A 17,077-nucleotide genomic window follows, 5' to 3' on the forward strand; every position below is an offset into this window, starting at 1 on the left:
CCTTTAAATACAACACAGCATTATATTCAGTATGTATTAAGTTCAACACAGCCCACTAAACATTTCCACACTATAGCTGGATTGTTTTCAATTATGTGAGCTGTTCCAGTTACATTAGGAACATTTATGGCGGATTTCATGCCAGCTTATGATGTAGGCATACAATTAAACCAAAAGGCAATTATTGTATAGAGTATTGTTATCCTGAGCTAAGCACCAAGTTCCTAGAGACAGAATTATACTTGTAAGGGTGCCTGATCAGCCAAAAAGCCTTGTGTGAGTGCAGCGGTGTTATCAGCAGCCAATAGTACAGGCCGTGTTTATAGGCGTCTGATTCAGCTCTCTGTGCTAATAGACTGTCAGCCCACGCGCTCTTTATTAGCCGTTAGCTCCATCTCCTCTGCTCTACCCTGGACCTCCTCTGACTGCTCCTGCCTCACTCGCATTGCCTTGTCTTGTTTTTTTTTTTTCACCACCAGCCCCAGTCCTCTTTATCTAATACACTATTCATGGCCCTGTTCTCAAGCCATTTGTCCTCTTTATCTCAGCCTACCTCCTCGCTTGGCTAATTTCCTGTTTGTTACGGCTTACCTGGTCTCCTGCAGTATCTAGAGCAACCTGGGTCTTTTTCAATGAAATTTTAAATGTAGTTTCTGGTATAAAATGTAAATGTATTCATAGCAAACATAAAAATATGGATAATTTGAAAAAGCGGGCATAATGTTGAGTATTGTATATGTTCACTATATCCTCACAAAGAACTGTTGAGTTAATTTAGTATTGTCTAATGCCATCAATTCAGAGTAAATTTTCTCTCAATTGTATTATTTATTCATTTTATTATTTTCTACTATTTCTACTATTTGTCATGATACATTTCTTTACAGTCTTGACATACTGGTTTGGTATATAAGCATAACAGGTTTTTATGCTTATCTGTCTTTCATCTTAAGCCCAGTTTCATTGTGTCAAATCCATCCCTTCATTTCTGATTAGGGTTCTATGTCCGTTTTGCTGCATGAAATCAAATTCAGTTAACTTTTCTTCTTATGACTGCAGTCTCTAGTGATGCAGCTATGTTACCTTAATTTGATTTCTTGTTGTTTCCTTTGTGTAGCTAACTAGAAACAAATGAATGTCTAGTGTATCAGTCCAAACTCGAGCCAAACTATCTCATGTGAATGGTTGTCTTGAATAGCCTATAGAGCATCAGACTGCCCTTCATAATGACTTGCAGATCTCCATTACTTATTCCAGCGTGTACCTCCACAGGTCCAGCTCAGACCGAGTCCAAACCATGTCTTCCTCCTGTGGCCGTGTGTCCGCCGAGCTGCAGCTGCAACAACAACATCGTGGACTGTCGCCGCAAAGGTCTGACGGAGATTCCTGCCAATCTGCCAGAGGGCATTGTGGAGATGTGAGTCATAATCAAGATTTTGACCAAAAACAACACAGTATGACACCAGTTCACGGCTTCAATTCTCTGTCGTGGACTTGATTTGTTTTTTTGTTTTTCAATCCATTAATGCATTATGTTCAGAAATGGGAACAGTAGCCAAAATGTGTAAAGTAAAAAAGTGCTTGGGGAAACAAATACTCAAGTACAACTAATCACGTAACGTCTGATTTATATCTTGACATGGCGACCTACTCACAGTAACCACAACTTTTACTCAAGTAAGCTTAATATTACACTGTCAAATACATTACACAAGTAGAATGTCTGCAAACACACATTTTTCTAAAAGTTACTCAAATAAATGTAAATGTATGAGTTAACATGACTATTACTACTACCCACCTATGATTATGTTAACACAATTTTCCATATGTTTGTGTTAACTTTAATTACCGTCTCCTAAGACACTATTTCTTTGCCTTTGCCACTGTCTGGTCCACCCGGCACAGCGGGACGTGTTTGATATCCATATTGATCGCTGCTCTGTTTGTTTGGACAGAGGACAGCTGCTTGATTGCCTTCTGTGTAAAGGAGCAATTCTCCCCTGCAATGCTGCACCACCCCCTGATAGCTCCTCTGCATAAGTAATAGTTTCGCACACAAACCTCTCTACACACACCACTTTCTTTATTTACCTTTACCTCAATCAATACAGCGAAACACATCGGCCACATATGCATTCCTATCCAATTGCCAGAGCACATCCGTTTCGTAGTTTGTGTGGTTTCTTTCACATTGGATCTACGCTAATAAATGTAGCAGCTGCAGCCCCAAACAATAGGCCATAATAGGATGATGAATTGTCAGTCTTCCTCTGTCGACAAAATCATCTTTCAGCATGCTCGTGGCAAGGATCACTGCCAAGATTGTGCAAGCATCCATACATTAGCAAACAACACCATATGTAGATTGATAAGACCATGTCAAACGCACAAATGTGGTGTTATAACAAAAGGCTCCAGGCGACAACAAGATGTACCTGTGCGAGATTGTTGTCAAATCTATCTCCCATTCGACTTGTCATTTCATCATCTCCAAGACTGTATAGATTTTTTTTTTTTTGTTGCTTGCAAAACTGTCTTCCCCTTAATACATACCTTAAGTGTCTTTGCCCTAACCTTGTAGAAGAAGCTAAATATAATTTCTAAGCTGTTGTGTGTGCAGATTGTCTCAGTCAATATCACTACACACTCTTTATTTATTTTGACCTCTTCCTCTAAATAAGATCTTGTTGGTTGCCAGGGGAGCGAGGTGAGTGAATTGAAAGAGGGATTTGAGCCAAAATACAAAGCACCTTGGAGTGTTATGCCAGGGCTACGTAAGCGTTTCATTTCAACTTACTGACGATGGTTGCACTCAAACTGAGGCAGTAAATTTAATGTGACTGGGACTAAGAAGACCAGCGTAATCAAATAGGGCTGTAAGTCTGAGACATAAAAAATATTAATAATTGTATTGGTTATCAATCCTTCTAAAACTCTTATGTCAGTTGAAGAGCAGAAGATACAAATGTTATTGTGAAGAGTACAGTCAGACTCTGCTTGTTCTTGATGACAATGACAGACAATACTCAGACTTAAAATGAACAAAGCTAAGGGGTAATAATAATCATTTGTGGACAGAGGTATCTTCAGGCCAATCTCTGCTAAAATCAACTGTTATTCTCCAGAAACTCTCCAAAACAAACGCCTGGTACTTTAAAATAAACTAACAAACTATTGGACAAAAAATGTTGGCAAGAGCAGGATATACAAATTATTTATTTAACTATGTTCTAAGTATTTTACCACTCAGTATTCATTTCTGCACATGGGCGTGAGTGTATTGTATCCCTCGCAGTTTTCAGCTAAACAAGAGGTCATCATGGCAGGTCACATTTTTGTACGAGCACTCTCTTATTTATGCATCGCAGGTTTGTTTACCACATAATATCAACACATTAGTCCTTCACTTTCCAAACCCTATTGATTTTTTTTCTCAAAGCTAGCAGGAGTAGTTTAAGTGCTAATAGGTGTAACCAAGGACACCTCCAACAGAATGCATGGGATAGAGACTAGAGGTCACGCACTGATTCAGGACATGGTGTTGACTAAAGAGGAGCAAAAAGAACAAGAATGGTGGATTAGTTCACATTTATCATTCTGACAGATGACCCTGCGTCTGGCCTTGGGACCTCACCACATCCAGCGTTTCTCCAATTTTACCTCCCCCTTATATTGTACGCTACAGACTTCTTGCTGCTGTGTAAAAACAAGAAGACAATGCATACGCGGCATAAGTGGAACGTGTGGGCCGGGGCATTAAAGCATTTCCCTAAAGTAGCCATATGGATCTATCCAATATAACAGAGTAATTCAACCAGGACAATGTAATAAGTATTCAATAGCCAGGGTAAGGCATTAGTCCCCATTGGTACTGTAATATTAAATACTGACTTGGTATAATTAAGACTGTGTTCCACATGACAATATAATACTATACTTCATGCTACAAGATTTCAAGTTCAAGTTAAAAAAGTGTGAGGAGTATATTTTTATAATCCCTGAGGAGCAATTTAACTGTTTGTTGTATTAATATTATATATAGAATTGTAATAATTTGCTGTGGAACCAATGTTTTAGTGAAAATAATGCAAAGATGTTAGGTGAGGATATAAAAGGTGTAATAAGTATGTGTATTTAATCATGTCTAAAAATGATCTATGTTTTTTGGAGTCAGCGTCGCGTCTTATATTGTACTGTGGAATTTATGACTCTTTCACCCAACTATAACTCAAAATATAAAAAGCAGGTGGTTGTAATGTTTTGCTTAATCTTAGCCTCAGGAACATTGCGGTTTTCATCATGAGTATATACTATGACAATCCAAATATAATACATCCAAAATTACAATTGCAAAATGAAAATTGTTTAGGGGGCTGTAGGACCACTGCCAGTTTCACCCACTTTTTTATGTACAATTTATGCAGCGAAACGTTTCATTATTTTTGACTGACAGCAGGTCTGATACCGCCAGTTAGTTTTGCCTGGAAACATTATTTACATTGCAGCACCTCCTGGACACTGTGGTCACATTCATTTGGTGCACACAGGAAATGGAAGTGGTCAGTGGGCCAGATTTGGTTTGTTGGACTTGAGTTTTTCTCACAGTAAAGTTCCCCTGTTTCTGAAGGAGGCTGGTCCTATGTAAGATCATTATTATTGTGCTGAAAAATCTCACTCTATATTTCCCACAGCATGACCCGGAGTGACCCCTACTGTAGAGTAAAAAGCAATCCGCCCTAAACGCTTTAGATATTGGTTAGAACAGGCACCTTTTGATCTCCCTGGTCCAGTGGGGGCTGCAGGCTTAAGGGGATTCTGTATTAAGTGTAATGACGAAATGGTTTATTGTTGACTTTTCTCATTCATAGTTTCAACCATCGTCTCCATTATTTTTTTTTTCTTTTTCTCACCAGCCGTTTGGAGCAAAACCTGATTAAAAGCGTTCCACCAGGAGCCTTCACTGCCTATAAGAAGCTCAAGAGAATGTAAGTCGGTTTCATTTATTAAATAATACTCATGAGCCTCACAGTTTCACATCTGTAAAGTGATATATAGCCACAAATTACTAGTACCATATTAAACATTTGTAATATTCATGCATGTAATAAGGAATACTATACACTATTACTTGAAATTTAGCCAATCTGTTTTCTTTTCTTTTTTTTACATTTTACCTAATAACTTTCCAATTGATATTATGCAATTAATCAAACAAAACAAAATTTTACCTTTGACGCGTTAAGTTTTAGTACTCTAATTCAGTTCTCTTAAGTCAGACGTACTTGTCTCTAATGTAAATGGAAGGTGAGAGTGTTCCATTGTGATGATGACTCTTTTATAGACTAAACCGTGCTTATTCTGAAAACATACTGTCTGTCACACTTCATCTCTCCATCTCCCATCACAAAGAACGGAGATGAAAAACGTCCATTTCATGCAAATGTTAAAACGCCAAACCTATGTGAGGTTTTAAGGTTACCAGCACGACTCTACTCTACTTTTAGCCACAGATGGAGTTTTTAACCTAGACAAAAGCCTTGAATAATATATTTTACAGAGTTACAAGTCCATGACATGAACTGCACTTAACATAGCTCCGCTGCCAGTCTCCCCCTCCCCTGGCGCTTCCCTGTCCATCACACTGCAGCCTCATTTACATAACATTGTGACAGTTTTTTATAGTGCTGTCCCCTTGCCTTGTCCTCTGCCGATGTATCCTCATGATCATTTGTCACACAGTTCACAGTGAATGTACTCCATTACTGTGTATTACGGTAATGCACTCAACTCCTCTCTGTGTCTCTCCCACAGCGACCTGAGTAAGAACCAGATTTCTGACATTGCTGCCGATGCGTTCAGTGGCCTACGATCCCTCACTTCACTGTAAGTATATGACAAGCCCCGCACCTGTCACGTCTGACTCGGACACAGAAAAAGTCGCATTTTTAGTCATTTGTAGACTTATAAAGAATTTGAAAAACTTTATTGATTCATGAGGGAAATTACTAGACGCTGTACTTCAAAAATATACATACAGTTTTCTACCTACAGATTTGTATTATCTAAGTAAATAGTATATATAAGAGATGTCGTCCTGCATCATTTACCACCAGTATGTAGCCTCATATTAGTTCATTGTTAGAATTGCCTTTATTTGAAGAATAGCTGTCACTAATATGGAGAAAGGGGCTATTTCACTGTTAACATCTGTGCTACTGTAGTAACCAGTAGTGTAACATAAATACAAGGAAAATGAAATGGAAGTGAAGCTCTAATGTCACTATTGCAGTTAGAAACTCATGAAACCGACACATTTTATAAGCCTATTTTTGACATGCCTTTTTGATGCATTGACTGACTTTGCTTACTTCACTGTGCGTCCTGTTACCTGTCATGAGTGAAGACTGAACACAAATATTCAACAGGAAGTCATGACATTTCTGAACATTTAACACACTAAATATTGGAGCTGTCCGATGTTGACACAAGGCTGCGTGTTTACAATTATAAGCCATGTGTCCATGCGTCTCTGAGGGCGACCGAGATAAGAACATGAAGGACAGTTTAATTTAAATCAGTTTAGAGCATGGAAATTAGACAGACAGACAAGAAGGGCCAGACAAGGTGAACTCTGCTAAACATACACAAGTCAGCAAGCGCCCTGACTCCTGCTGCAGAGGCCAGGCCAGGCGCCGTGCCGCAAAACATAAAACTGCTGGACTGAATTAAATACCTGCAACGGAAATAAGGAGATTGACTGTAATCTCATAATCACATGAGAGCAATGGGCTAAAACGCTGTTACTGAGGAAAAAAGCTTATTTCTATGCTGTGTGGTTTTAATATTCGGACCGTCGTGGGTGTCACCTCCACTAACAATTCAACTTTTGATTGATTAGTTTCATCTGGAACAAGTAATGACTGTTTGAGAACAGTATGGCTGCCTTATAAAGAAAGGTGCCCTAAGCTCAAAGAACATAATACATTTAGAAATAATTATTAAAAACATTCCCACACATTTAAATGGGAGCGATTTCACAGATGTTTACACTGGATGCCCTTTCTGTCACTTTCAACCACAATGGTTTGTGTGAGTGACGTTTGTTGCCCAGAGACACAATGGCATGCATTTTGGCTGAAATGTAATGTGCCCTCTGATTGGAGGATAAAAGTTCAACTGCACCACTGTCGGCTCTAGCAACCAAATAATGTTGGAAATGAGTAACTGAGGGAAAGCATTTTTAGTTTACATTCTCACTTAAAGGTGCATTAAGCTTTCTAATGGGGATACACCACCTGATTGTCTCCATAGAGGCAAGTTACAGGTCCAATCTGTGGAGAAGCAAGCCCTCTCACAGGAAGAATGTATTTTTTCAAGGTGTATATTAGCAAGATATACACGTGATGCCATATTGTATGCAACAAGCAGGTAGCAGACCCTCCACCAGAAATGTTGCATAGTGCATCTTTAGGAAAATGGAAATTACTTTCATATTACGTTTATATAAAATCAATGCAGTACCTGAAAGCGCACTGTACAGTGGTGTAAGCAAAGGTAACAAAACTCCTGATTGATAGTGTTTTGTGTTTTTGCTCTGTCCTGTGCAGGGTGCTGTATGGCAACAAGATCACAGAGCTGCCCAAGGGACTGTTTGATGGACTGGCCTCCTTGCAGCTGTTGTAAGTACTCTCTGTGCACTCTGTAGTAAACCTGTGGATAGATCTGTGCGCACTCAAGACAATGGCAAAATGCATTATTTAGAGGAAAAAAAACAACAACTATTCAGTATTGTATTATGTGTAATTCATATTTAGTGTTAGAATGTGGCTTTAGTCATAAAGCTAAAGCAAAATGCCTCTGTTATTTCTCCTATTCAAACCTAGAGAAGAACCATCTTAAATTCATGAGCATTATAGCAGAAGACTGCACTAACATAACATTTACCATGCTGCCATAATCTGTGAAGCACCGAACAATTCTGTTATCAAAGTATATGGTCCAATTTTTATTATTGTACAATATTTAGTTTTAAAGGTTTGATAATATTGTATTTTTATAGAAAACATTATGTCTGATCTTGCACCACTTTTATTACAAAAAACTTAGACCAACTTTTATTAAAACTGAAGGTACTGGAGTTATCTGTCTTCTCCCATGTCTTAAAGAAAACACCTACCGTAGGCTAGGCAGTCTTCCTTTATCATGGACAATGTTATCAACATCTTGATGGCCCATTTATTGCTACATATTGCTATGCATTGCTGTATAAGTAATTTGACATGCAGCACTCACAGGTTTTGGTATTATCATTACTGCGCAGTAGCAGCTCTGGTATAGTCCCTCCTCATGCATTAACCTTCCATCTGCTCTGCATTGTGTGTCTGCAGGGGTCTTCACTAAATGATCAATTTGAATCAAAATGGTGCACTGAGGTAAAACGTGATGAAGAGTTGCTGTTTAATTGTGACTAGTACTCACAGTGCAGCAGTACGCAAGCATAGAGAAAGCCTCCGACTTCTATAATAGCTACATTAGTGCTATATGTGGCATATGGTGCTCAAAAATGCCGCAGTCCACCACAGAAACAGCTAATGCTCAGGTTTTTCCATCGTAAAAGGAAGTGAGGCAAAGAGAATGAGGATGAGTGGATCTTACACCAAACACCTTTTACAGCAGGCAGAGGCGGGTCATTAGGATGCACGCTGGGTAGTCCCACACCGGGAGGGGGCAGCGGCGTAGGCGGGGGTTAAACAGATAGATGGATAGTGAGGAGAACGACAGCCCGTGCGTGATAAGGAACAAAGTCAAAGCAGCATGCATAGGCAGGGAGGTGTAAAATATGGTTTAATGTCTGAAATGACATCATTATTTTTCTCTTTTAACTGTATGTACATTTACATAGTATTCTATGCATTCAGACTGATATACTGCAGAGTGGTACAATGTAATGTTTCAAGGCAAGTGCATCAAAGATTATTTTCTCCCATAAATCAGAGTACACACACACCACACAACACTAGTCAAGACAGAATGGATTTAGTTAAAGTAATATTTATGATTGTCTGCATGTATTAAGTACTTCAGAGGTAACCATCTTCTTCTGAGAGTCCACACTTCTTTGTGATTGGTCACATTCATCTGTTCCTCACTCAGAGCTTAACTAAAGCTGGTCCAAATAGGAGGAGTGAATGGGAAAAGTACACGTGTATGAATATAGGACTTCATTAAACTGAGAAGCATTGAATAAGGATATGCCGAAATCACCAAAATAGTAGTATAGTAATCCTTTAATTTGCTCAAGGTTTACTTCATTCCAAAAAGTCCTGCAGATACATGTCTTTGTCTCTTCTTTGAAAAGCATTTAATATTATTCCACCCCTATTTTGCTGTCAGGTATTCATAGCCAATTGCGTTCAACCACACAGTGTAATAATTGAAAAGCCTATTGTCTTTGAGCAGTAAATCATGCAGGACATCAGCTGTCATGGGCAAAGATGTGTTTATTGCTTTGTATAGCTACCAGGCCGCTCTTTATTATATTGTTTGCACTGCTTTGTTTTTAGTGATGCAGTTTGAAGTAATTAGTTCCCCCTGTGAGCAGACTAATGAGGCGTGAATGTGGCACAGAGATGGGTGTGTGTCTGGTTGACATACCTGTGTGTGTGTGTGTATGTGTGTGTCAAGATGAGCAGGTATTTATCACTTTGTGGTGACCAAAATCTCTATACGCACTCACCATATGGAGACATGTCTCATTATGGCAACAAATGTCAGTTCCCCATGACGTGATATGGGTTAAATAGGTTAAGGTTTGGGCTTCGGTTAGGCAAGTAGCAAATATTATTAAGGGTTAGGACCAGTCTGCAGTCAGTGTAATGTCCCCAAAAGGCATGGAAATCCAAAATTGATGACCTCGAATGAGAAAGCAAGATGCTCTTTTAAGGACATTTATTTGTCATCATAATGCAAGTGCTGTTTGTGGCTTTATAAGGTTTGGAAACCAAGTCCTCACATGCAATCTGACTTTCAGCTCTACTAAAAAACAAACAAAAACAAAAAAAAACTATTTAATATATATAGTTTGCAGAAAAGTCATGGAATCTTCGTTGCAACAGCTAACAAAGTGTAGATACATTGCCCTCTCCCTGTCATTTACCTAATCCCTCTATCACATTTCTCATTTCCCTCCTCCATTCTACCTGCCAGCCCATTCCACTAAAACGTATCAGTTCAAATTAAATCTTCACCTGTCCTCTCTGTGTCTCACTCTATTATTCCATCCATCTACTACATTCCTATATTCTTCTCTCAGCACCCAAAGTAAAGCAAGAGATTTCAATTTCACCCAGTAGCAGGTATTTACAGTTTGAAGAGAATAATATAGGGCCTGGGATCAGAATATGCCACAACCAAAATTATAATGAATGAAGAGAAGGAAATACATTGAATTGGCTTGCTGTATTTATACCACATTATTCCTTATGCATTGTGTATGTAAGAACAGAATAACAATTCAGTTATTCATATGGATGTGTTTCAGGTTGTTGAATGCAAACAAAATAAACTGCCTTCGGGTCAACACCTTCCAAGACCTCCAGAACCTCAATCTGCTGTCTCTCTATGACAACAAGCTGCAAACCATCAGCAAAGGACTGTTCGCCCCACTGCGCGCCATCAAGACTCTGTATGTATAATCTATATTCATGATACTGCAGTCTGCTTCAACTGCTTTGTTGTGTGTAGAATTGGAATTAGAATGATTTCATGTGTTTGCTAATATTGAGATACACAGTCAAATTGAATAGTTATGTTAAACATGTTCAAAATTTCTATTAATTATATTCGTTAGTATGTTAGTTTTGATGTATTTCCCATTTTGACTTCTTTAGAACATAATTTTTCTTCATGAATTGGGACTTGAGAGTTTAAACTAAAGAATGAGATGCAATCTATATGGAAATCTCACGTCTGTTTTTACTAGCCTCACGCAGTCCCTATGCCTACATACATGATTAGAATACTAACAGATGTCCTTTAAATAGCACTAAAACTGGCTTTTTAAAACAGATTGTGCAACACTAGTTGATGTGACAAGACATTGTGTTCCTAATTGTTTTTTAATTGTTCTGTTCCTTTGTCTTGTCTCGCAGTCACCTGGCTCAGAATCCATTCATGTGTGACTGTCACCTGAAGTGGTTGGCTGATTACCTCTTTGACAACCCCATAGAGACGAGTGGAGCACGCTGTAGCCATCCCCGAAGACTGGCCAACAAACGCATCAGCCAGGTCAAAGGCAAGAAGTTCAGATGCACAGGTAATTTTACTAGTTGGCGCGTTTTCATATATATAAATGTAGAATATTAAAGGTCCTATATTACCCAAAATTGATTCTCGTGAGATTTAAGCAATGTTATAATGTTACCTGGAGTTGTGTTTTATTTCTTTCACACATGTTTGAGTAACCCTTTAGTATTCAAATGATTCTAGTGAAGGTGTATGGAGTTTAAAAACACAGTGAAGCGCCTCCTGTATTACCACATTTATTTATTTATTTATTTATTTATTTATTTATTTATTTATTTATTTGAAGGACAGTGTGCAGATACATTAAAAAGATGGCTGCACCAGACATCACAAGGTGATGTAAAGGAAAAAGTGGAATATTTTCAGTTTGAGAGAATAACTCAACCTAAATATGCAGGGTTTGCATGTTAAACATATGTGAATGAAACAAAACACAACTCCAAGTATGTTTGTGATGACGAAACAACATTATAACATAAATCAGAAAATAGGATAATATGGGCCCTTTAAGAAGGAACAGGCACTGGCTGGCGTAATAACAATATCACTAGTACAGACAACTCATTTAGTCCCTATATTAGACGTGTGAGCACAGCATACACAAAGCTCAACAGTCTATCTCTGTGGTAGAATAGAATCACTGTTATTTTCTTTGATACGAGCCGCGGGTCTCGCTAATTACACTACAGGCCCATTCACTTCACTGACACAGCACAATAAGTACCTCGCCGGGGAGCAGTGCAGGCTGTGATCGCCCACTTGTGTGAGTGGATAGGATCTATATGAATACATACACTCCCAAGCCTCAGTGTTTCTCCCATGCCTTTTGTTTTCAAATGGGTTTTATATTGCTCAATAAAAATGCTTCCAGATACATGTTTTGTTCAATAATACACATACATTAGCTTAATTAGTGTAATCATTGTTGCTAATTGGTCAATAATGCAGGGGAGGAAAACAAAGAAATATTTTTTGCCAAAGTGTTTTGCACAGAGATACACTGAAATGAATATAATTAAACGTAGAGACATGTTTTGGCTGTGTTCTTTGCTTGGACCCTTCCTCTTTGCCGTACCATGCCTTGCACCTCTTCTTCCTCTCTGGACATGTCTGGACATATGTTGGTGGGCCGTTCTTCCTGTGTGGATCTGTTGTCTCTGCTCACCTGTATGGATGGACCCCGCCCCCTGACTGACTGCTGATTGGCTCAGCTCACTGATTTGCCCCGCCTTCTTCCTGTGTGGACCTACCTTCTCTGTGCAGCTGTCTCTTGTGCTTGATCTAACCATGTGGCCCCGCCTACTGTGACCTCACATGGTTCCGTCAAGCGCCAGGGACCGCCCAGCACACGCCCACCTGCATTTCCTAGCTAATCACAGACCTGGGACACTTGGAGCTGTATATTTTGTATGTCTGGTGGATAATGCTCAAGTATATGATTTCAACATTAGCAATACTGGTGGCAGCGCCATGAAGGCATTGCCACTCAATCAGGTACCTGCTGTTTGCCTCATTACACACATACTCTCAACATCTGGTTGCATCATGCCTCCTCTATCCATTAATAAACAGTGACATAGCCAGGCTTTACAGGCACTTACCTGTAGTTTAAATTTTTGATTAAGTTTTTTCATTGTCCGTGTATACAATAATATTTTTATAGAAATGTGTTCTGTGGGAATGCTTTAGCCCAATAATTCTACCGTACGACTTTTGTGCTCTGCAGGTCAGGAGGACTACCGCAGCCGGCTGAGTGGAGAGTGCTTCCAAGATTTGGTGTGTCCAGAAAAGTGTCGCTGTGAAGGCACTGTGGTGGACTGCTCCAATCTCAAACTGACCCGTCTCCCCCCTCATATACCGGAACATACCACTGACCTGTAAGTCACACTAGCTGGTAGAACTTGTTTGGAGTAGGCACTTGTTTGAAATAAACACTTGTTTGCTGTGATCATCAGTTGAATTCAGCTTTGCAAATGCCACTTACTACCACTGTATCAACTGTAGAGACATGGCGATCAGTTGCTGGGGGAATTCTAATAAAAACTCATTTATTCAAATAGGCACAAAGGATGGAACAATTTACAATTTACAGACCCACTTATTTGTGGGAATACATGCTACTGAAACAAACTTAACTTTAATCAAATATTTTTTTCATCTAACCAGAACACTGCCCTTGTCAAAACCTGAATGTTTCTTCTGGAGCTTTGCAGACTCTGTGGAGAGAGTCCACAGTCATACAGACATGTCTGAATGTGTCTATGCACCGGTCTTTAGAGTGGCATCATGCTTGTCACTTTTCATTCTGAGCTCCTCCAGCTAAATGTGTCTCAGCAGCCATTTCTATCTAAGCCTAGTCCCCATGGAGTCATCATCGTGTCTGGAGGAGGTTCCCACACTAGAATACTGAATAGTCCAGTGCATCAGGCATTTAACCGCCTGAATATGGAAAGAGCATTGCAGATAATAACACAATATAGAAACAGCATAATCTCCTGATGTGAGTAGGTTAACACATCTGTATGCGTGCTGGTAAGTGACAACATTAGTATGTAGAGGGTGTTGATAGATAAAGGAATTCCAGGATGGTGTTTAGTTTGTGAAAAGGGCTCGCTTTCTGAAACTGCACTTAGAAACCTAAATTCCTGTCTATTATTCACAGGCAGTATTAGGCATGAAATTTGATTTGATACTCAGTATTCTGAAAATCCTCTATCAAAACTAGCATATTTTTCCAGTAGCATTGGCTAAAATGTGTTATCCAGTGACAGCAGAAGACCTGGAACTATTTTTTGATTCTCTTTGTCCAACATATTATAGGACAAAATGCTCAATTCTTGGTATATCTTCTGCTTTTTGTCTTTGGTTTTCTTGATTCGTGAATAAAATGTGATGTTTAGCTTGAACTGTTGATAAAATAATCTTTAAAGGGAACTGTGGAATATTCTTGATGGAAAATGGGTTGTAAGGTAATGTTTCCAGAAAGTATGTAAGCCAGTCTATAGCAAAACCAAGCATGTGTAGCTGTACAATAAAGGTGCACTGCAGCATGGAGCGTCTAAGTAGTTGTCAGTGAATTACTTATAGGCATTAGTAGTGTAATGGTGAGTTCAACCCTGGCTGCCACATTAGATAAGTACTAATGTCAGTTGTGCATACACCATTTAGCCTCGCTTTCAGCCTGGGTTGTTGCTCGTGCATCTAGAATTCTCTCTTGCATTTTCCCTGCGTCCACTCCCAGGGTGCATTGTGTCAAGCAAAAATCTCGGCTTCGTCCTTTACGCCTGGTTAGAGGGCACATCAAGTTTCGACTATTTTCTGCAGCAGGTTTTTGTTGACGATTTTTCTTCAAGAACAGCCAATGGGGTTTCTTGAAGGCCACACACTCAGTCATCCTTGTGTGCCCTATGTAACCTGCCTTATCAGGGGAAATCAGCGAGGACGGGGGCTCAGCTACAGGCGCATACATACACACACACACACACACACACACACACACACACACCCACACACACACACACACTACTTATCCATCTAGACATTCATTGTTTTTCTACCAACCATTCTTGATTCTCACAAGTCACGAAAATTCAAATTGCATATACTTAGAGAAATTGTCAATTGTACTTAAGAATAATAATTGATTATAAAAAAATTTAAAAAAGAAGCAAATCTGTCAAATTTCAGTGTATATATTTTTTACATAAATATTAACCAATAAATAAGGATCTGCTTTTATTTTTGTTTCATTTGCTGTATTATTATTTAAGTGAAACTTGTGGAATAGTGGCCTGGTCTCTGTAGTACATGGCCCTACATCGACTTTATCTGCCGTGATCCGTCCACCTGTATCTCATCAAAAAAGTGTCCCTACAGCTAAACTTTCACTATCTCCCTTCAGTTTTTATCTCCATCACACAAACCCCCAAAGTGCACTCTTTTAGGTGCACCCTTTAGTACAAATTACCTCAATAAAGCAGATGTCGAGCTCCTATCTCCCAGACTGTTTTCCCTTGGCTCGGGGCAGTTTGTGTATTGATGAGTGCATTGAAAAGATTCATTGTTTCTCTTTTCTTCGATATCTCTCCCCCCTCCTTTATGTGTTTTAGTCTTTGTTTTAGTGCAACCACTAAAGGCCGCTTTACCTCACCCACAGCGCCGCCATGTTTTTAGTTCAGCCTAAATGTTTGTATGTGATGGAGCGACTCTGATTTTCTCCATTTCTCTCTCTGTAGGCGGTTAAACGACAATGAGATTGCTGTTCTGGAGGCGACAGGAACATTCAAGAAGCTGCCAAACTTGAGAAAGATGTAAGTATTTCTTCAAAGCAAGAGGAAGAACTGGAAGAACAAGAATACTGGTTAAAAGCTGTAAAACATCTGACTGGAAATGAAATGAATAAGTTAGAGAAAAGTACTGTGGAACATTCCAGGCAAAGCAATAATGACAATAGAGGTAGTGGACCCCCCTCCCCACCTGAAACAGCACCAGTATAGACAAACATTAGATTAATATAGTTTTTTTTAAGCTTCTGAAATCTTTGCAATATTTTTTCCTTCACTTTTCTGAATTTTAAGCTTATTCGATTTCTATCAGATATGGAGAGGTACAATCTGACCTCTGATCAGATTAAGATTCAAATTTGTTGAAAATTGAAGAATAGGAGAAAAGTTATTAGAATGTAGAAATAAAGTGACGGGGTGATAGGCAGCGAGTTGGAGGCAGGTGCAAAGTGGATACAGCGGAAGTGCATATTCATTGTAAATGGAAGATGGGCCTTCAGTTGAGATTTACAGTCAGGCCTTATCAGCAACCTCCTCTAGGTGAGCGCATGTGTGTGTGTGTGCGTGTGTGCGTGTCACTGCCAGATAGAGAAAGACACAGCAGAGAGTTGTGCTTGATTTATTGGAGAGGAAATTGCTAACCATCTAGCAGTGTCACTGACGATATAGATTGGCTAGCACTCATTTCCATTTCGCTCCTCTCAATGCTTCCTCTCTCCTTGTTCCTCTTTGCAATTCTACCCTCCTATCTTCCTCCGCCACATCCCTGCATCTGCTAGTCTTAATTTTACTCTGTCTGTCTGGTGAACTTTACTTACTAATGTTAATATCAGAATGCGCAAATTAGCAATTTTGTTTCATTAAATGTTGATTGTGGTGCATAAGAGTGTTCTAATCCTAATATCAAAACCATGTCTTGTTTTTCTTGTAGTAACCTGAGCAACAACAAGCTGCGGGACATTCGTGAGGGAGTGTTTGATGGAGCAGGTGGAGTTCTGGAGTTGCTGCTGACCGGGAACAAACTGACCGGGCTGCAGGGACGCATGTTCAGAGGACTCACTGGCCTCAAAACACTGTGGGTTTCTCTGTAAACATGATCATAACAGGACTTTCTATATATCATTTTATTTGATTTGTGCAATTAAAGGTTAAGCAGGGGATACATATAGTTACCTCTCTGGTCAGGGCAACCACCATAAAAAGGCTAATATCCAGTTAGGACTTGGGCCATTGTACCAAATCTGCAGCTAATGTTGCCTGTTTATCCTCAGTAATGACAAGCTAAATGCTATCATGTTTATATATGCCAGCTAATGACTCGGTAATGGCATCAGGACAGTCTCTGTATTATGTTAAAGGGCTCCCTGCTCCAGTAATAGCCTTGCTAACTAGGTTAGCTTGTCCCAGAGATTTTCAGTGCTAACTAACTAAGTTAGTCTGTTCCCAGATGATGTAGGTCAGAAGCTAATGTATTACATTACATATTA

General features: G+C 39.3%; 2 protein-coding genes across 2 annotated transcripts in view; both read left to right on the forward strand.

Moving 5' to 3' along the window:
* slit3 (slit homolog 3 (Drosophila)) overlaps nucleotides 1-17,077 on the forward strand; it is a 199,544-nt gene that overhangs the window by 150,856 nt on the left and 31,611 nt on the right. Inside the window, exons 9-17 of the mRNA XM_033974025.2 lie at nucleotides 1,273-1,417; nucleotides 4,917-4,988; nucleotides 5,815-5,886; nucleotides 7,611-7,682; nucleotides 10,544-10,687; nucleotides 11,154-11,317; nucleotides 13,034-13,184; nucleotides 15,543-15,617; nucleotides 16,522-16,665. Of these exons, the coding sequence (XP_033829916.1) occupies nucleotides 1,273-1,417; nucleotides 4,917-4,988; nucleotides 5,815-5,886; nucleotides 7,611-7,682; nucleotides 10,544-10,687; nucleotides 11,154-11,317; nucleotides 13,034-13,184; nucleotides 15,543-15,617; nucleotides 16,522-16,665 (1,039 nt within the window). The remainder of the gene's footprint in view (nucleotides 1-1,272; nucleotides 1,418-4,916; nucleotides 4,989-5,814; nucleotides 5,887-7,610; nucleotides 7,683-10,543; nucleotides 10,688-11,153; nucleotides 11,318-13,033; nucleotides 13,185-15,542; nucleotides 15,618-16,521; nucleotides 16,666-17,077) is intronic.
* Nucleotides 1-17,077, forward strand: part of ttc9c (tetratricopeptide repeat domain 9C) — a 162,441-nt gene that overhangs the window by 83,079 nt on the left and 62,285 nt on the right. The window lies entirely within an intron of this gene.

Source organism: Periophthalmus magnuspinnatus, chromosome 10 (assembly GCF_009829125.3).
Source record: "Periophthalmus magnuspinnatus isolate fPerMag1 chromosome 10, fPerMag1.2.pri, whole genome shotgun sequence".
Classification (NCBI taxonomy): Eukaryota; Metazoa; Chordata; class Actinopteri; order Gobiiformes; family Gobiidae; genus Periophthalmus; species Periophthalmus magnuspinnatus.